The 21,790-nt window shown below is 43.4% G+C and overlaps 1 protein-coding gene across 3 annotated transcripts in view; it reads left to right on the top strand.

Moving 5' to 3' along the window:
• The first annotated feature begins 5,607 nt into the window (after positions 1–5,607).
• The window catches only part of LOC130922881 (dual specificity phosphatase 29-like), a 112,515-nt gene continuing 96,332 nt past the window's right edge, over positions 5,608–21,790 (top strand). Inside the window, exons 1-3 of one of the 3 annotated variants that reach the window (XM_057848116.1) lie at positions 5,611–5,735; positions 18,807–19,024; positions 19,095–19,556. In XM_057848116.1, the coding sequence (XP_057704099.1) occupies positions 5,611–5,735; positions 18,807–19,024; positions 19,095–19,306 (555 nt within the window). In that variant the 3' untranslated portion in view covers positions 19,307–19,556. Of the gene's footprint in view, positions 5,736–18,806; positions 19,025–19,094; positions 19,557–21,790 lie in introns of those variants that run through there. The other 2 variants (XM_057848115.1, XM_057848113.1) reach the window with 2 other exon arrangements.

The following is a 21,790-nucleotide window of genomic DNA, read 5'->3' as shown; positions in this document are numbered from 1 at the left end:
TATTATACTCGCGTTTATTTGTGTGCTCTCTCAGTTTGTTATATCCGCATTTTTCGCGTGCTCCCTTTGTTGTAATTTATTATTACACTCGCGTTTATTGGCGTGCTCTCTCAGTTTGTTAAACCCGCATTTTTGGCGTGCTCCCTTTGTTGTACTTATTAAACACAAACATTAGCTTTACCTGATCTCCTGGTCTGTTTTTGGGATTCACATCAACGGCTTGCCGTTCTTGACAGAATAGTCCGACCACATGGATCCCACGGACTCGGAGGATCTTTTCCGTGCTCTCGCTGGTCACGACCAAATGATCAGTCAACACGAGCAATCGATATGCAAATTAGTGGATGTGATCAGCTCGCTCACCACAAGAGTTGCGAATATGGCTCCGCCTGTAAAACCCGGAGGTATAATTGACGCTACCGCGGCGCCCGACCTGCCCGCCCCTCCTCCGATGAGCCCGCCGGCGTCTTTTCGGGAGCCTATGTTGCCACACCCTCATCGTTATGAGGGAGAGCCAGGTGCTTGCCGACAGTTTTTGCATCAGTGCTCCCTTATTTTTGACCAGCAGCCTTTTACGTTTGCTAGTGATAGATCCCGTGTAGCTTATGTAATGAGTCTCCTCACCGGTAAAGCGGCTACATGGGCCATGGCGGTAAGCAACACAAGGCCCGTGGTCCGTAATTGTTTTGAAACTTTCGAGACTGAGTTCGTGAGAGTTTTTGATCATCCGGTTAGGGGCAAGGAGGCAGCCAGCCGCCTGTTGGATTTTTTTCAGGGCGATCTGACGGTAGCAGACTACTCTATTCAGTTTCGCATTTTGGCCGCGGAGTGCGGTTTTGGAGAAGCGGCGCTGTGTGGGATTTTTCGGCGTGGGCTGTCTTCTGCAGTGAAGGACGAGTTAGCGGCCCGGGACGATTCGTCGAATCTGGAGGACCTGATTTCCTTGTCCGTGCTTTTGGACAATCGTCTGAAGGAACGGGAAAGGGAACGTGCCATGGAGCCTCGGGGACGTCGTTGGTCGTCGTCACGGAGCAGCCCGACTGCGGTCCATAAAGACGGCTTCGTCGAGCCGCCGTCCGTCTCTACGCCGACGCAGAGTCCAGTCCCGACGGGAAGGGAGCCTACACAACTCGGTGGCGGCCGCCTTTCTGCTGCGGAGCGACGGAGGCGGTTGGAGGCAGGCTTGTGTCTCTATTGTGGCTCGCTGGGACACCCTATCGCCGCCTGTGACGCTGTTCCTTCGCGTCGACCTGGATCTTCGGTTCCTGGGGTTCCCCTCGCCCGAGGGGGGCCGAGGTTCGTACATGACAGCAATCCGTCAAGTGAGTTGCCCCGCGACGACATAAAGGAACCCAGACACCCCCAAGGCGTTATGAGACTGCAACTGCCGTGTGAATTGTCACATGGTGGGGTTAATTTTAAGTTTACTGCTCTGATCGATTCGGGGGCAGATGATTGTTTTGTAGACCAGAGTGTTGTGGACGCTCTTGGCTGTACGTTAATAAGACTTGCTAGGCCAAAACGGGTTTTAGATCTCGATGGGCGACCCCTGGCGGATATTAAGTTTATTACGCCTCCACTCAAAACAAAACTGTCGGGCAATCATTTTGAGGTCCGAAGCTTTTTGGTTATGCCGTGTAAATCTGCTCCAGTAGTACTGGGGCTCCCCTGGTTGAAAGTACATAACCCCAATATTGACTGGGCTAAAACGCAAATAGTAACTTGGAGTACTTTCTGTTATGCACACTGTTTACGGTCGGCGTGTCTACTTCCCGCTCAAGCACACGTGACGACCGAGCCAGTTAATTTGGTCAATGTTCCTACTGATTATCACGATCTCAAATACGTTTTTAGTAAAGAGCATGCTATGACCCTACCGCCGCACCGTCCCTACGATTGTGCCATTAACTTGCTGCCCAATGCCCCACTGCCCAATTCAAGGTTATATCAGGTCTCTAAACCGGAGCAGGAGGCAATGAGGGAATACATCTCCTCTTCCTTAGCTGCTGGCCTTATTCGCCCTTCGTCTTCTCCTTTGGGGGCAGGGTTTTTCTTTGTCGGCAAAAAAGATGGGGGTCTTAGGCCGTGCGTTGACTACCGGGGTCTCAATGAGATTACTATAAAGAACAAATACCCCTTACCATTGTTGGATTCGGCTTTCGCCCCATTAAAATCAGCCACCATTTTCACGAAATTAGATTTGCGCAGTGCTTACCACCTGGTCAGGATTCGTGAAGGGGATGAGTGGAAAACCGCTTTCAAAACACCGCTCGGGCATTTTGAATACCTGGTCATGCCTTTCGGTCTGACTAACGCGCCTGCGGTATTCCAGAGTCTCATAAACGATGTGTTACGCGACATGTTGAATGTATTCTGTTTTGTATATCTGGACGATATTTTAATCTTCTCAAGAAGCCTGCAGGAACATCAGCAACATGTCCGCCTGGTTCTGCAAAGACTTCTGGAAAACAAACTATTTGTCAAAGCAGAGAAGTGCGAGTTTCACCAGGATTCAATACAGTTTCTGGGGTTTATTGTGGAAAAGGGACAGCTCCGGCCTGATCCCGCTAAAATTCAGGCAGTAGCCGAGTGGCCGACTCCAACATCGCGTAAGCAACTACAAAAGTTTCTCGGGTTCGCCAACTTTTACAGACGTTTCATTCGTAACTATAGTATGAGGGCCGAGCCCCTTACTAGACTAACCTCCAACAAAAGGCCGTTTACGTGGTCTTCGGTGGCAGAGGCCGCATTTGTTGGCCTTAAACGGGCATTTACGAGTTCACCTGTCCTGGTCCATGCTGATTCTGATCTTCCGTTTGTGGTCGAGGTTGACGCATCGAGTTCCGGAGTGGGGGCCGTCCTGTCCCAGAGGTCTACCGTCGACCAGAGACTGCACCCATGCGCATTCTACTCCCGCCGCCTCACCCCAGCGGAAGCAAACTATGATGTCGGCAACCGGGAGCTACTCGCCATTGTGCAGGCTTTGCAGGAATGGAGGCACTGGTTGGAGGGGACTGAAGAGCCGTTCCAGATACTCACAGACCACAAAAACTTGGAGTACCTTCGGGCTGCCAGACGCCTCAACTCTCGCCAGGCCCGTTGGTCGTTGTTCCTGACCCGCTTTAACTTTGCAATTACTTACCGTCCAGGGTCAAGGAATGGAAAGGCTGACGCGCTATCAAGGATCCATGAACCGGTGGAGGAGGGTCCTTCAGAGGAGCCGGTTGTACCTGACCGCCTGATTGTTGGGGCGCTACGGTGGGAGGTCGAGCGTCTGGTGGAGGAGGCCTTGCGGGGTGTAACGGTGCCTGGAGGCTGCCCCGCTGACAAGTTATTCGTTCCGGATGCTCAACGTGCAGGAGTGCTGAAATGGGGTCACACTTCCAAGTTCGCCTGCCACCCAGGTGTGTCTCGCACGTTCTTCCTCATTTTCCAGAGGTTTTGGTGGCCGGGTATGCGCAGGGACGTCATGGACTACGTCGCTGCTTGTACCATCTGCGCTCGAGGCAAGGCGGTTCATCGTCCCCCAGCTGGATTGCTGCATCCACTTCCTGTTCCATCTCGCCCTTGGTCCCATGTGGCACTGGACTTCATCACTGGACTCCCGCGCTCCAAAGGTCTTTCTGTCATCTTGACTGTGGTGGACCGTTTCTCAAAGATGGCACACTTTGTCGCACTCCCCAAGTTACCCTCAGCTCTGGAGACTGCTGATTTGTTGGTGACGCACATATTCCGGGCTCACGGCATTCCTACTGACCTGGTCTCTGATAGGGGGCCACAATTCGTCTCAAAAGTTTGGGGGGCGTTCTGCAAGGCATTGGGGGCCACGTCAAGCCGGTCTTCTGGTTACCACCCGCAATCGAATGGACAGACAGAACGGGTCAATCAGGAGCTAGAGGCCGCCCTCCGCTGTGTTTGTCAACTGCATCCAGCCTCCTGGTCAGCACACCTCCCGTGGGTGGAGTATGCCCACAACACCCTCGTTTGCTCAGCCACCGGGAGGTCACCATTCATGACCGCATACGGATTCCAACCTCCATTGTTCCCGTCGCAGGAAGCAGAAGTAGTTGTGCCGTCTGTCCAGATCCACCTGAGGAGGGCCCATAAAGTCTGGAGGAACACAAGGGCTGCACTGGTCCGCACGGCAGCACGCAACCGCCAAATAGCTGACCGCCACAGAAGGCCTGCTCCGGTCTATCGTCCACGCGAGATGGTCTGGCTGTCGTCGAGGGATTTGCACCTTGCTGGGACTTCTAGGAAGCTGAGCCCTAGATACGTTGGTCCGTTTGCTGTGGATGCTGTGGTCAATCCGGTCTCTGTCAGGCTGAAGCTTCCTAGCTCCATGAGGGTCCACCCAGTTTTCCATGTGTCCCTGCTCAAACCGGTCTCCACCTGCCCCTTGAACCCTCCGCCAGTGCCTCCTCCTGCTCCTCGCGTGGTCGACGGTGGGCCGGTGTATACGGTGCGTACCATTCTTGATTCTAGGAGGCGGGGTAGAGGGGTGCAGTACCTGGTCGACTGGGAAGGTTATGGCCCAGAGGAACGCCAATGGGTCCCCCGCTCCTGGATCCTCGATCCGTCGCTGCTGCGGGATTTCCACTCCCTTCATCCCTCGAAACCAGGTGGTCCGCCAGGGGGCGTCCGTTGAGGGGGGGGTTCTGTCATATTTGTGTGTGTTCTCAGCTCTTTTTTCTTTATGCAGCACCTGATCGAGCCAGATTGGCGGGGTAATGCGACACACCTGTGCTTGATTAGGAAAGCTCAGTATTTAAGGAAACCTGTCACCATCTGCAAGTGTCGGACTATTGCTTGCTACTTGCCTTGCTTACCGCCTGTGTGTTCATCGTCAGCCTTCGAGTTTCCCGACGTTCTACGGTCGTATTTTGGTTTGGTCATCTTTACTTTAGTGCTCTTTTGGGCTTTGTAGTTTGATTCTTGTACTCTGTTATATTCATGCATATTTCGCATGCTCCCTTTGTTGTACTTTATTATTATACTCGCGTTTATTTGTGTGCTCTCTCAGTTTGTTATATCCGCATTTTTCGCGTGCTCCCTTTGTTGTAATTTATTATTACACTCGCGTTTATTGGCGTGCTCTCTCAGTTTGTTAAACCCGCATTTTTGGCGTGCTCCCTTTGTTGTACTTATTAAACACAAACATTAGCTTTACCTGATCTCCTGGTCTGTTTTTGGGATTCACATCAACGGCTTGCCGTTCTTGACAAATACAGATTTACCCATTCCCCATGTTAGGCCTCAACTTGCAGTTTGGACAACCCTCTGTCATGATATCATTGTAATTCCCGTTATAGAATGATGCCCTAGCTTAGCACTGCTTGAGTGACCTCAGCGTCGCCATCTTTTCAAATTTTGGCAACCGTGCAATGTCAAATAGCGACACAGAGCCAAAGAGAGAGCAGGGAGCTAATTTTGGATGTCAGCGACATCTAGACAAGCAGCTGCTGGCATCCTTCAGTGAACGGTGCACAGCCTTTAGCAGTGACTAGACACATTACACTCTCTCTCTTGCTCGCTCTCACCCCCCCCCCCCCCCACACACACACATGAACACATTCCCGTTTTTGTTGTCCTTATGACTGTGAGAAAATCATGTCAGGGTGCAAGCAGCAACAGGACCTGGCGCTCATTAAACAACTGGAGCTGATTCTGGATTCCTGCACACTGGAGCTCAATGCAGTGGATGAAGTCTGGCCAAACCTCTACATAGGAAACATGTGAGTGAGGGCTTCTCAGATTTTTGGAGTCATTCAAACAATGACTGAAACTCATTTGAACAAAATATTAATACAGTCCACTTTTCTATTTTATTTTCTAAATTTTAATTCATATTTTATTCTTATTCTTGCACAAAGGTCGCTGCTCACTTAGGACCGCACTTCTCTGGTTGCACATATTTCAGTCTTAGCCAGCTGTAATCACTAGGGTGACCATTTTCTGATTTCCAAAAAAGAGGACACTGGGCCCGGCCTCAAGATTATTAAATTTTACTTGAAGTTCACTCAAAGATGCCTTACAAAAAAACAAAACAAAAAAAAGCACTGGAATTAAACAGTGATTTTTTTTTTTTTAATGCCTCTTGTGTACTGGTCAATCCTTGAACAAAATAATAGCTGTCTTTTCAATTCTTACTGTACAAATAAATAATCTAAAACAATGTTCTAAATAATACCTCTTCTGTAGAGAATCCATCTTTAACAAAAAACTAATTTCTCTTTCCACAGAAATAATGTAAATTAAACCGTAGCTTCAAGACTATCACTACAATTGTAGTTGACAAATTGTTATTCCCACTCAATTATTATTCTCATTCAGGGTTCTAGATTGCACACAAACAATAACCGAAATAAACTTACAAACAATTCAGATGTTTCCAAACGCAGCAGTTCAAAACTACATATCCCATAATGCCTAGCGCAACTTACCTCACTGACAGCTAGTACCAGTAGCAGAGGCAAAAATCAAACATTGCTATAAAAGTTTACAATCATCGGCAGCGTAACGATGCGACACCAAACAGGATTTTACAGATCACACTAGTACAAAGCGCCGACAGAAGACAACAGTTTGCGAAAGGTAAGTTTAGCAAGTGTAGATACTAGGGATGTCCTGATTCAGGTTTTTGCACTTCCGATCCGATACCGATATTGTTTTGCACTTCCGATCCGATACCGATACTGGCCGATACCGATACCGGCCTATCTGAGCATGTGTTAAAGTTTAAAGTTATTTAGCCTCCTCACTTAGTTGTCAGACTCATGTTGAAAAGGGTTTTAGTACTCTTGATAACAACTAGCCAGCTGAATTAGGTGAGTTTGAATAACACACAACGGTTGGTAACAAGAAACTGACCTGTTTATTCAGTGACAAACACAAAACATTATAAATAACAAACAGAAATGGCATAGTCAGTAAAACGTGCAAATAATATTGTAAACTGTCTTAAAACAGCAAAACACACAAACAACCTCAGTGGAAGATCCCACAAACCACCCAAGCTATTAGATGCTTTTAATGTTTCGTGCATTAGTTACAATAATTGTATAAAAAGCCTCTCAGGTTTAAATAAACAACTATTTCAGTATCAAGTTAACATTTTAAAACAGTAAAAAAAAAATACTCAAGTCCCCATCAGAGGTTGCGCTAGACTTTTTCGTTGTCTGTCATTTTGACTGACAGGGTCATAAAAATCCGGTCATAATCTAATTTTTACCAGTCACTTAAATTTTTAAAATGATAATAATGACATATTCAATAGAATTTAGTTTCTCTTATACATCGTCTGGTTGTCCTATGTCTCTTACCGTTCTTTGGGGTAATTTAGTTAGCTTTGTGTAGCGATCGCAACTGCCACTCAGTGACAGCCAACGAACACTTATAATTTTTTTCATTGATAACAAATCTTAATTCTATAATTTATTTGCACTTCACCCTTACTAAAGTTGTTTTTTTATATATATATACAGAAACGGTAACAGTGGCAGTCAGATACCATTGTAATTCTTTTCAGGTCATTCATTGTCAGACAGAAGCAGTACGCTAAAAAAAATAAGAAAAATGACTTCCCTCTTTGTCCTCTGAAAGACCATGACAACCCAACAAAATGTTTACTGCATATGTTTATGCAATGTGAATGGATTCACCGAGCTGGTGTTAAAGTCCGCGCAAGTTGATTCGGTCTTCACATTTTTTGAAGTTTTTGGTTTCCGGAAACGTATGAAGAAAACATCCTTCATGTGTCGTAATGTCTAGAGTCGCTTCTACAAGTTCCAAAAAAGCAATGCATGATCGGCATGTTCGTTTTTGAAAGATTACCCCCAGAAAAGTGGCACAAATTACTTTGTTCCTATGCGAAGGCGGGTCTATAATGTCCCACTTCGGCTTTACTTCCAGTTTACGATGCGACGTCACGGTCTAAAAATAGCATGCGTGCGGTACGACATTGCGTGCCCGCTTGTGCATAATGAAATGTCTCAAGTGGGATTGCTGCAGAGGCTATTGTCATGAGGTTTTGGACTTTTGCCTCGGACAGACGACTTCTCATGGCCGTTTTGATGTTGTTCTGGAGGCTGAATCCGCGCTCTGCGGCCACACTGGAGACTGGGATTACAAGCGCCACTTCAAAGTTTTGAAATCAGGGAACATTTCTCCAAGTGACCTGACAAAAGTCGACAAGACTCTCTGAACGAGGGGTTTCCTGAACCCGCAAGCACCCGCTTCAGCGGAAGGAAATCCCGCAGCATGCGCTCCTTCTGGACCAGTGGTTCAGCTGCACCGGTCTGTGACCCAGACGCGCTCCAAAGCCTCCTGTCATTAACTCTTCAATGCGCTGTCAGCACTCAGCACCCGGATAGCGAGATGCATCAAAAGAGACAATAGCTAATTAATATGCTCACTCGCCACCCTGTGGTCTGGGGTGTGAATTTCAACCGGTCAAAATGACAGACGGGCTTCAGTTTTTTCCGTCATCGTTTTAAAAAAACGGTCAACGACGGAAAATATTCGGTTAACGCGACCCCTGGTTCCCATTCTGTATCAGCAGCTTTAAACTACATTCAATTCATTTAATTTTGCAAATCAACTGTTAAAGTTGTTAAAATTGCTCCCGTTATTCCGTAATTTCCCTTCTGTCTACTTTTGACATGTTAAAGTTTTAAAACTGTTTTGAAGACAGATTCAAGTCAAGATTTTGCCGATTTAGGAGTATTTTAGATAAAAAGTTAATTAGGTTTGCTTGGAAGGTAGGGAAGTCTCCTGCTTTAATTCAATTCAATTCAATTCAATTCAATTCAATTCAATTTTATTTGTATAGCCCTAAATCACAACAACAATGTCTCAAAGGGCTTTAAAGAAAGAAGCAACAAAAATGAATAGATACAGTTCAAGTCCTGGGTATCCCCTATCCTTAAGACCCTCCATGCCGGGGGCGGCTGTTTACTAACGCATGTAGTTTTTCATACTTCAATGTTGCTAACGCCGTCGAGTCTGTCATCTTGCATATAGTTCTATATACATATGATATTTGTTATCTACAGTAAAACGATGTTGACGTAGTTTGTAGCGGCTGTCAGCAGCAGTCAGGTATCCTTGTGTTTTTTATCCAGCGGCATGAGTTGAGCTAAAGCCGTGAGTCGAGCATTGGCATTACCCGGGTCGATGACAGGCATGAGGTTTACTCTCGGGACGCAATGCGGTCCGTTTCTCATTGCGTCCCGAAGACCGCGTTGTGTATTAGTTCCGCTTTACTTGACATATATCAATAATCGGAATTTGGATGTTTGTGAATTGTTCTCGAATCTTCCAAGGCCGAATCGCTCAAGGATGTAATGACGGCTGGGCACGTTGTACCGTGGTTCTAAGTGTTGGATGGTGCGTCTTTACTCACGAGAGATAATGGCTCGTCATCCAGAATGAATTCTTCGGCAATGACTCTTGTTATTCCCTGGACTTTGGGACTGTCGAGTGCCAGTTTGTCACGCATCGCAAAAGTTTCTGCCAGTTTTAGTTGCGTAGGACCTTTCTTTTTGTCTTCTGTTTTCTTAACATACTCCTCATATTGTTTGTGGTGGTATTTTGCTAAATGCTTGATTAGGTTGGTTGTATTAAAACTTCTTACAGCTTTACCACCACGCTTGACTTTATTGTGGCATATGTTGCACTCTGCCTCGTCTTTCTGGTCCTTTAAGGTGAAATGATCCCACACAGCTGACATTTTTACCGAGAATGTCTCTCGGTAAATTGGGAGATGGTAATGTAGTGTGTTGAAGGTGTGCCCTAAAATGCGGACCGGATTTTAGAGAAACCGAAGCAAAAACTGGAATGGATTATGTAAATCGGTGCGCTGGAAAACCCGGACCGGACTTTTGAAAAAACTGGATCGGAAGTCTGGATCGGAATTATTCCGTGTCGGCCGATCCGATACCGCTGCACATTTTTTTGCCCATATCGGCGTCCGATCCGATCCAAATATCGGATCGGGACATCTCTAGTAGATACCGATAGCCAATGAGCTCCTGTCATCACAAGTCACGAAGGTTTGTTTGTGAATGAGAATTGACAGTTGACGCCATGATAAAGCCAATCTGTGACTGTGCACGCATGCGCAAATCTGTATCCAAAGTAGAATAAAGGTATTTTCGATTTAATTACACTTTTAGGTACATGAGCATTTGATTATATATGTGATAAACACAAATCTTAACAACTGGGCAGGCTCTTTGGCAACACGTCACAGGCAGCACAGTACCGTAGTACTCTGTGCAAATCATCAGTCAAAAAAAAAAAAAAAAACCTGACATTTTCATGAATGTATAAAACCCCACCGGACACCCCGGACAGGATGTAAAAAGTAGACATGTCCGGGCAAAAGAGGACATTCGGTCACCCTAATAATCAATCACTTATAAGCCCCAGCGTGAATATTTTCTTATTTATTCTAAAATACTTTTTTTTTTTAATTTTTTTTTTTTTCTTCTAAATCCTTTTTATATGTTTATACTGGAGTGCCACTTCACATTTCGCTGTTTCAGGATGTTCATTTCGTTGAAAACAATGACAACAAAGACATGAGGTAGATTCATGTATCAGCCGGCCAATATATTGGGCCGATATATGGAATTTCCTCCAACATCGGCCATCGTCCGATAAACAAACAAACAAAAAAATAGGCCGATAAAAAACGATTTTGAGAAGGCATCTGTGCGGGCAATTGTGGCCACCGTTGACTGACGGTAGGACCCCTGCAGAAGCTTGTAAGACAGGCTGCTACAGGAAGCTTCAGGGCTTGGCTATTTTGTAAAAGATTTTGTAAAAATTTTTCTTTATCTTGCATGAGAGGATATGTATTGTTGCCTTGCCTTTTTACTGAGTGATTCTTACACTCTAAATATGACTCGTATCGTTAGCGTAGCATTTGCGTTAGCAATAGCATTAGCATGGCAAGCATCCTCTTAAACTCTCACTTGTTTACATCTCCTCGTGACATCCCGGTGGGTTTAACTATTTGAAAATAATATGTCCTGTCCTGTCCTGGCTGAGTGTGGATAATAATAAAAAGAAGGGCTGCGTTCGTTGGTTGGGTAGCACTAGACTGAATTAATTGTTTAAGTCTCAGGTCATCATTGTAAATTTGAAGCTTTTTTTTTTTTTTTTTTTAAATACCTTTAATAATCTACGTGCTTTGGGGGAAAAAAATGTATATCAGCCTCAAATATCGGCTCACAAAATCAGCTTTGGATATCGGCAATCTGCAAAAAAAATTTGATATCGGCATTGCCATTTAAAAATCCCATATCGGTCGACCTCAAATAAAGACTTCTATTCTATTCTAATTTTTTTTAAAAATGTAATGTAATGTAAAATTACTAGAAACAGATTAAAAAACAAAGCAGATAGTCAATATCAGCCATACCAAAACAAAAGTAAAATATGTTATGATCATGAGCAGAGAACCCTAAAGCAGGCTCGTGAGAAGGCGTGATTAGGAAGTAAAAACGTTTATTTAATCCAGAGCCGTGGGGTTCTTTGATGTAGAGAGCCTGGGCGAAGGTAACAAAGGACGTGAGGCGTCACTCAGAACTATTCAAAGGAGGCACTAACAGTGTACTGAAAAAGACAATCCAGCGACGTGGTGGAACTATGGCTGGTTTATGTAGGCTGGTGATGGTGATTGCTGACAGCTGCTGTCGCGCCACCAGTCAGGTGCTGGGCCTGTAATTGGATGACAGACTCACCCACACACTTGCCCAGCCCGGGGCCTGACATGATGATCATTACCATTCTGAAACATGAACTCATATATGAAACCGTACTTAACTAATTGACTGTCATAGACAAGGATAGACGTCCAACCCAGAGCGTAAGTTTGCATAGGTACGGTTGGAACGTAATACCTAACTTTTCAGGATGCTCAAATTGTCCCCATCAAATTTTAAGCAACCTTATTTGCATTATACAATGGGTCAGTTATATAGGTCATTTAGATTGTTGACCCTACCATTATTAAGTGAATTCTTTTCATGATGTTCAAACCAGAGGTATCGCTAGACTTTTTCGTTGTCTGTCATTTTGACTGACAGGGTCATAAAAATCCGGTCATAATCTATTTTTACCCGTCACTTAAATTTTTAAAATGATAATAATGACATATTCAATAGTATTTAGTTTTCATTCATTTTTAATTAATATTCTGTCCGAACAAGCTTAACAGAGAATCCACACCGTGCCATCACACATCAAGCAGATGAATATGTAACTTTTTCTCCGCAGTGACAAAAACAGCTGACTGTGGCCCCAGTAGGTAGGCTACATATGGAACAATGAAATTAACAGTTCACCTGCTGTGGCCTGAACGCAGTCTCACACCTTCCTCCTTGTGCGAATGGACTTGACGCCCGCTTGTGCATAATCAAATGTCTCAAGAAGAAATTTTTTTGAAGAAACTTCGGACACTCAGTTGCCTTGACATTTTTCTGAGTAAGGCCAACAACGTCATGAATCAAGAGAGACAATAGCTAATTAATATGCTCACTCGCCACCCTGTGGTCTGGGGTGTGACTTGCAACCTGTCAAAATGACACCGTTTCTGTCACCGTTTTAAAAAACCGGTCAACGACGGAAAATATTCGGTTAACGCGACCCCTGGTTCAGACATACATTTACTGTTATGTACGAGACAGAGGAACCAGTTGCATATCGCAGACACAGGAATGTATTGATGTTGACAGGCAAAAAAACAATCAGGTCAAGAGGTAAAGGCTAGTAGGCATGCGAACGTATGCAGAATCGCTGATGACCTGACACGGAATGCTATGTTTTTGTGCCTTATATACTGTTCTAAGTTGTTCTTTGTGACACATTAAAGAGCAAACTGTCCTTATGACGGAAACCTTTGCGATGCATGAGTGTGATGCAATATGGTGGCACATGACAGAACAGACTTTGTGATGGAAGCCTGATGCAATCAATATCAGGCAATATAGTCTAGCACATGAGCGCACGTTGAGCGCACGTGAAATTTACCCCTTTTCACTTGCTGAATTTGCTGGTTCATTTTTTCCCCTCAAACACACTTTTGATTATCTGATGCATTTATTTAAAATGTATTTACTTTCTACTGAACCCCACGTTACTCCTGGTGCTGCGTCACCAGTAGGTGGATGGCGAGATAGTGTAAAGCGCTTTGAGCGCCTTAGGTGGAAAAGCGCTATATAAGTATAACACCATTTACCATTACCATTTACATTATTTATTTAAAAATATTTTCATTTGCAGCCTATGCAGACATTTTTTTTTTCAGATAATCATACGCTAATCATAATAGAGGTAAAAAAAAAAAAAAAAATTCTCAAGGTTTCAGTGCTTGTGGACAAAAGCAGTTATGTTTTATGAAGGAAGGCTCCATTTTCATTTAGTTTGTTACACCCTGACTAAGAGTTTTTTTTTTTTTTTTTTTTTTTAAAATCATATTTACTTTATTTAATTAGACAGTGTTGAGTGGTCTTAGGATAAATTTTTTTTTTTTTCTTTTGCATTCCTGGATAGTTAAGAGATTATTAACGAGTTTTTATTAACTGTGAATGTTAATGTATGTTTAAATATTCAATTTAAAGTTGTTAAAAAATTTTGACATTTATTGTTCAAGTTTTCAAAATCTTTTTTTTTCAGTAGTTTTTGAACACAAAGGTTTGAATTAGGGCTGTCAAAATTATCGCGTTAACGCGCGGTAATTAATTTTTTAAATTAATCACGTTAAAATATTTGACGCAATTAACGCACATGTCCCGCTCAGACAGTATTCTGCCTTTTGGTTACAGCAAGGTTTTTTGTGCTGTCTAACAGCGAACTCTTGTGGTCGCTTTGCGACATAGTTTATTGCTTTCTTGCCAGTTCAATATGGCTGCACGACGTCTCATATGATCCTTGGACAAGATTTGTTCGTAAGCATGGTTGTTGTAAAGAATGTACATATTATGTTAGTAAGCGAAATGTTATATTTTTTTGTATGAGACGCTTTTTGTTTATGTTTAGTGACCCTGTATAGCGTGCTAAGCTAACGTTGTTGCTAATGCAATGCTTGTGTACTTTTTTTTTTGTAGTTTCACTACGGTCCAAAGAGGACAGTGGTTTGAGGCCATTTTATTAATAAATCAGATGAAAAAGGAAGAAGTCTGATTATTAAGGCGTCGTTCACTAGCTGTCTAGCTTTGGAAAAAGTAGACGCTTCGGAGTGAGGACAGCATAGACAGATTTAAATGACAGTAGAGTGAAATGCCCACTACAGTCCTTATGTTCCGTATGTTGAATGTATATATCCATCTTGTGTCTTATCTTTCCATTCCAACAAATTATTTTACAGAATATATATATAATTTACAGAAAAATATGGCATATTTTATAGATGGTTTGAATTGCGATTAATTGCGATTAATTACGATTAATTAATTTTTAAGCTGTAATTAACTCGATTAAAAATTTTAATCGTTTGACAGCCCTAGTTTGAATCGAACAGTGTATCACCTGAACCAATACACATGAAAGACAATACAGATTTATTTTGAATTGATCATTTAGCCTATTAATTAATTCGGGTCATCTTTTTGAGAAATGTAGCCCTGACCCCCGTTCATCCAATTTGTTTGGTCTTATCCTCTTCTCCTGTCCCCAGCAAAAAGTGTATATGCAGGTTGTGCTGTTATATCATCTCTACCAATGTTTAGACCAAATATAAGCCCTTGCATCCAACGTCCATTTTTCAGTGCTGTTGACGTCACGAGACAGCCAATTTATTTGGACTGGGAGGACTGGAAGCGCTGCCAGCCTCTCCTAGTCCAAAACAATTGGATGTCCAGCGCCGTCAATGGCAGTCAATGAGTTAAAATGTCTCAACACAATGTAAAATAATCTTTTCTTTTCCAGTTAATCTCAAAGAACTGCTTGATTTTAAACAGTTATGGAATTTCAATTTTTACCTGAAAACAATCTAAACAGTCGTTTTTGTTTCTCATTTGTTTTGCTATTGTTTAAACTGTGCACAATGTTAAAACAGTGGAGCTGAAATCACTCATTATACAATGCTGAATAATTGATTTGGTCGATTGAGAGCATGTTGTTCGTTAAAATTAGCCCTGGGCACCACTCTTTCATTAGCAGTGAAGAGAGGAACACTGGTTGTAGTCTCATCAACTTATCAGGAGGTGCGTGACAGAAGATAATTTGGTTTGTAAGCGCTCAGACACAAACTAACAGACCTAATTTCTGATGATAATAGCTTGAAGTTCATCTGCAAATGGAGTGTAAGCCATTTTTCATTTAAAAACTACTGGTGGGAATGATCTATGCTAGGGGAAATGATTGCATCAGCACAATTTTACATATGTACTGTATTCAATATAATACTGAGTCATATCAGAGGGTTCAAAGAGCCGCATGCGAAAAAAAAAAATATTGAACTAAAAGTACAAAAGTACTTGCTTTAAAATTTACTAGTAAAAAGTAAAAGTATTTTCTCCCGCAACTAAGGGTTATTTTTCTTATTGATTAATCGGACGATAAATTAAACAATTTTTTAAATTCAGCTACCCAACCTGAGTGCAGACTAGCAGTGAATTCCCTCTCACTTGCTCTAATCACACACGCGCAAGCCAGCCTCACAGTACATACAAAGAAAGACCCAAACGGGACTGCTCATAGCTGCCGGCAAAATCGATGATCACATTCGTTGGCAAAGAATTTATTAATCGATTTTATCGATTAGTTGTTGCAGCCTTAATATACATCCATCATGTGAAAAAATTAGGACACTCCATTCATATTCAGTTCTTTATTAAGAAATGTTCACATATCAATGTCTGATCTTGATTTTCTTTATCACTGGAAAAGAAGGTGATTTAATTGTAGGTAAACGACAAAAATTAACACTGTTTTACTCATTAAACCAAATATATCAACAAAAATGCATATTCTAACTGAGGAAAAAGTTAGGACACCCTACCACCTAATAGCTAGTGTTACCGCCTTTGGCTGAAATAACTTCAGTGAGATACTTTTTGTAGCCATCTACCAGGCTTTGACATCGGTCTGAAGAATGTTTGCCTCACTCCTCAACGCAAAATACTTTCATCTGTGAGATGTTTGAGGGGATTCTTGCATGTACAGCCAGTTTCAAGTCACCCCATAGCATCTCAATAGGATAATAATAATAATAAGATCTGGGCTTCGACACGGCCGTTCCAGGACTCTCCATTTCTTTTCAGCCAGTCCTTGGTGGATTTACTGGTATGTTTTGGGTCATTTTCATGTTGCAGGATTCAGTTTCGCCTCAGCTTTAATTTTTTCATAGACGGTCTCACATGTTCCTTAAGCACGATAGAATTCATAATAGTTTCTATGATGGTGAGCTGGCCAGGTCCTGCTTAAGCAAAGCATCCCCAAACCATGACACTTCCACCTCAATGCTTCACTGTTGGTATGAGGTTCTTTTCCTGGAATGCTGTATTGGGTTTACATGTCCTCTGTTCTGGTGTCCAAATAATTCAATTTTTGATTCATCTGTCCAAAGAACATTATTCCAGAAGTCCTGGACTTTGTCTACATTCACTCTGGCAAACTTCAGTCTGGCCTTCATGTTCTTCTTGGAGAGCAAAGGTTTCCTCCTTGCACATCTCCCATGAATGTTAAATTTGTGAAGTCTCTCTTTCTGATTGGAGACGCATGGGCCTTCAGATCAACAGTAGCAAGAGCCTGCTGTAGGTCCCGTGATGACATTTTAGAGTTTTTAGAGACTTCTTTTAGCATCTTGCGGTCTGCTCTCGGGGTGAACTTGCTTGGATGGGAAGACCTGAGCATGTTGGCAGTTGTTTTGAATGTCTTCCACTTGTAGACTATTTTCCAGACAGTGGAATGGCGGATTTTATACTCTTTTGAGATCTTTTCAAATCCCCTACCAGACTCATAAGCGTCTACAATCTTCTTTCTGAAGGCCTCAGACAGCTCCTTTGATCCCACCATGCTGTTTTCTTTTTTTTTTTTTTTTTTTTTTTTTTAAAACCTGTCCTGTTCAGCTGTTTGACACAGAGAATGGAAGTCTAAGTGCCCGGATTCTGAACAGTTTTAATGTTTCACATTGAGAGTCTGACATACTCCCATTGTGATCATTCAAACTACCTTTTTATTATGACAAAGCAGCGAACAGGAAGGGATTATGGGGGGACAGAAGAAAAGAAATACAAGAGAAGAAGGAAAAGAAACACATACACAAACAACAACTAGAAATACATTGAACATCTAAACTAGTTACTAATATGCTGGTGCTATCGTCAGCAAGATGTATTTCCGGTTTACACCATGCTGTTTTCTCTCACTTCAACAGTCAGTCACTGTTGAAAGTATTCTGCGTTCAGGAGTGGGGCAAACTTTCTTGAGACCGATGTCAAAGACTGATAGATGGCTACAAAAAAAGCATCTCACTTAAGTTATTTCAGTCAAACGGGGATAACACTAGCTATTAGGTGGTAGGGTGTCCTAAGTTTTTTCTCAGTTAGAATATGCATTTTTGTTGATGAATTAGGTTTAATGAGTAAAACAATTTTGTTTTTTGTTGTTTACCTACAATTTTTTTTTTCCAGAAAAAAATGAAAAAAAGATCAGACATTGATATGTGAACATTTCTTAATAACGAACTGAATATTTAATGGGGTGTCCCAATTTTTTCACATGACTATCTATCTATCTATCTATCTATCTATCTATAATATATATATATATATATATATATATATATATATATATATATATATACATATATATATACATACCGAGATCTGAGTCAATATTCAAATAGGACCAGAAAATTCATTGGCTCAGACCCACAATTTGGTCAAATTTCAAAATTGTCCTATATGCATGTGTGGTACATCATTGGAAAGCTTAAAATCTCCATTGAACAGGAGGGCATTAAAAAATAATAATAATAAAATTTAAACAGCAAAACCCTAACTGGAGGCGAGAGCGTAATTAAAGACGCCATGATTTTAAAGAGATATTATCACTTACATACCTCTTTTCGATCCAAAAACTCCATGCTACAGCATGTATCACCGAGTGTCAAGACACAGCAGTGAATGGCCACAGCCGGATTTTCGGGATATTTTATGGGTGAAACATGGTAATATAACAAGGGTCGCGATGCAGAAATCACAGACATCGAGGAGTGATCGAGATTTTCATTTATTTACCCTTTTAAACTTTTTTTTTTTTTTAATGTTTGGATCGATTACTTATCATCTAAAACATTGGGGAAAATGCGACAGTAATGAAAAAAATACAATTATGCGATAGTTATGAATTAAATAGCCGTGACTTATTTAGACGCTAATTTTTTCATTGTGACGTAATTTGTTTAAAAGTTTAAAATATGCGAGTGAATAATTGTTGTTAATTAAAGTCTTTTTTTAAACTAAATATTAGACATCAATTAATGATTCAAAGCTAAAAATTACAGATATTTCGGATAATAAATACGATTACATACGATTACGTCTGTAAACGTGAGTTTCCAGGGTAAAACAGACACATTAAAAATAGTTCGGGGACCTAATGCGCCATGAATCTGTTATGTCAGCATACGTATAGACAAACAGTATTATTCTATCAAACACAACAGTTCTTTTGGCTTAAAATACAGCAGTTTAGGTGTGCAAGAGCGGAAACTGCTTTTTCAGCCTTATCTGTGTTTTCCGCCATATATAAATATGAGTAGTGAGTTGTGTCTTTTGTATGTGTTCTTCTAGAGCCATAGCACAGAATAAAAAAAGTTTATCCAAGCTTGGCATCACTCACATTCTGAACGCAGCTCACTCCAAGCAGGGAAGCATCGGGGACCAACACTTCTATGGCAACGTTTGTGTTTACTGCGGAGTACCAGCAGAAGACTCGGACCACTTTGACCTCAGCCAGTACTTCAAACTAGCGTCAGACTTCATCCATAGAGGCCTGAAGTATGACCAAGGTGAGCACATCTAACCTTCCGTCTGTTGTTGTCTTTGCCGTTGACATCTTTACTCCTGTGACTTTTTCAGGAAAGGTTCTGGTGCATTGCATTATGGGTGTGAGCCGCTCAGCAACCCTGGCCCTGGCCTACTTGATGATGCGTCAACATCTCTCGCTCCAAGATGCTCTTAGGCACCTCGTGCAAAAAAGGGCCATTTACCCTAATCGGAACTTTCTGATGCTCCTTCACAAGCTGAATGAACAGTTGGCATTCAAAAGGAGGTTTTGTCCGCTCTTCTGATGTGACGCCTCGTTTGTATTGACTGGCTCAACAAAAATCTTGAGAGGATGCTGCTACATAATCTTTCAATTCCCACATTTCTTCAACAATGTCCACATCTAATGTAAACTGTATATACATCACTTTTGTTTTGACGCTTTTTAAACATTGGAATCAATTTCATGAATGTATAACGCACACAGTGTTTGTCTTTTTTTTTTTTTTTTTAACTGCAGACAATGCCACGCTTTACCATAGTTTGCTGTTATTTTTTATTTTATTACACCTTTCATCAATAAATCAAATTTTATAAAATCGTCTCACCATGTTATTTCTATTTGAAGGTTAGACATTGTGCACAATAATAATAAAGGTAAGACATACTGTATAATAAAATGACTTTTTAAATATATATTTATATATATATTAGGGTTGGGAATCTCTGGCATGAAGCCGATTCGATATGTATCACATACACAGGTTACGATTCGATTAAAAAACGATACATTTTTTAGGCCGAGCGATTCGATACGATTCGATACAGTGTGACAACGATACGGTTCGATAGAGTGAAAACGATACGATAGTAAATATTTGTTGTGTTTTTATACAGTATTTTAAACATATAAAAAGACCACATTTCTAATATAGCAAAATTAAACAACAAAATTTCATACCAATGTTATGTTTTATTTTTTTTAATGAAAAATAAATCATTTTTCAACCGTCATTTTGTTGGATGGGATTGATAATAAAATAAAACTCCAGTGACAGACAACAATAGAGTGCAGTTGTCAGGGACGCGGGCAGGCAGGCAGGTTGTGTGGACCCAATTGCAGGGAAACAAAAGCGGCAAGGCAGGTGAACTCAAAAAACGTTTTAATTATAACTAACCAAAGGCACAAAGTACAAACAAAAGGACTGTGGATCAAAAAGGCAAGGTTCAAACAAAACTTACTTTACCGGAGGGACTAATACACGAGGGCTTGGAAAGGACTTCAACTTGGACGCAGACACTGACATTGACATAGACAATGACGCAACAAGGAGTGACAAGAAACTGGGTCATTATATACGCAGACAAGGGGTAACGAGACGAGGAACAGCTGGGTAACACAGGTGGATGCAGATTGCAGGATACACTGGGAAAACACACACAGGTGAGAGCAATGGGTAATCACAGGGACAAGTCACACAAGGAGAAACCAAACACAAAACCTAACAGTACCCCCCCCCCTCAAGGGACGGATCCCAGACGTCCCGAGGAAACAAAAAGTCAGAAGGTTGCTCGGAGGAGGGAGCAACACCAGCTCGTCACGGCCAGTCAGGCGGGCGTCCAGGACGCCAGACGTGGGCCGATCGCACGGGTCGATCGGGAGGGCGCCCGGGGCGCCGGACATTGGGTGACCGCACGGGCAGATCAGGCGGGCGTCCCAGACGAGGTAGTGCTCGGTCGTCCATACCGCCACGTTGTGGCAGGAAACGGGGAGCAGCATCATCGGGGCGAGGGTCAGGAACAGAGTCGGAGTCGTCGTGCGGACCAGGAACGGAGTCGGAGTCGTCGTGCGGACCAGGAACGGAGTCGGAGTCGTCTGCTGTCGTGACAGCAGTGGAGTCGGAGTAGTCTGCTGGCGTGACAGCAGCGGAGTCGTCGTCTGCTGGCGTGACAGCAGCGGAGTCGTCGTCGTCTGCTGGCGTGACAGCAGCGGAGTCGTCGTCGTCTGCTGGCGTGACAGCAGCGGAGTCGTCGTCGTCTGCTGGCGTGACAGCAGCGGAGTCGTCGTCGTCTGCTGGCGTGACAGCAGCGGAGTCGTCGTCGTCTGCTGGCGTGACAGCAGCGGAGTCGTCGTCGTCTGCTGGCGTGACAGCAGCGGAGTCGTCGTCGTCTGCTGGCGTGACAGCAGCGGAGTCGTCGTCGTCTGCTGGCGGGACAGCAGCGGAGTCGTCGTCGTCTGCTGGCGGGACAGCAGCGGAGTCGTCGTCGTCTGCTGGCGGATCAACAGCGGAGTCGCAGGAGTCTGCTGGCGGGACAGCAGCGGAGTCGCAGGAGTCTGCTGGCGGGACAGCAGCGGAGTCGCAGGAGTCTGCTGGCGGGACAGCAGCGGAGTCGCAGGAGACCGCTGGCGGGACAGCAGCGGAGTCGCAGGAGACCGCTGGCGGAACAGCAGCGGAGTCGCAGGAGACCGCTGGCGGAACAGCAGCGGAGTCGTCCGCTGGCGGAACAGCAGCGGAGTCGTCTGCTGGCGGGACAGCAGCTTGGTCGTCTGCTGGCGGGACAGCAGCTTGGTCGTCTGCTGGCGGGACAGCAGCTTGGTCGTCTGCTGGCGGGACAGCAGCGGGGTCGCAGGAGTCTGCTGGTGCAGTCCCCCCGGGCACTTGACTGCGGGGAGTCGGCGCGGGCACTTGACTGCGTGGAGTCGGCGCGGGCACTTGACTGCGGGGAGTCGGCGCGGGCACTTGACTGCGGGGAGTCGGCGCGGGCACTTGACTGCGGGGAGCCGGCGC

Source organism: Corythoichthys intestinalis, chromosome 10 (assembly GCF_030265065.1).
Source record: "Corythoichthys intestinalis isolate RoL2023-P3 chromosome 10, ASM3026506v1, whole genome shotgun sequence".
NCBI lineage: Eukaryota > Metazoa > Chordata > Actinopteri > Syngnathiformes > Syngnathidae > Corythoichthys > Corythoichthys intestinalis.
Note: the sequence above shows the minus strand (reverse complement) of the source record. Positions and strands in the feature narration are given on the sequence as shown.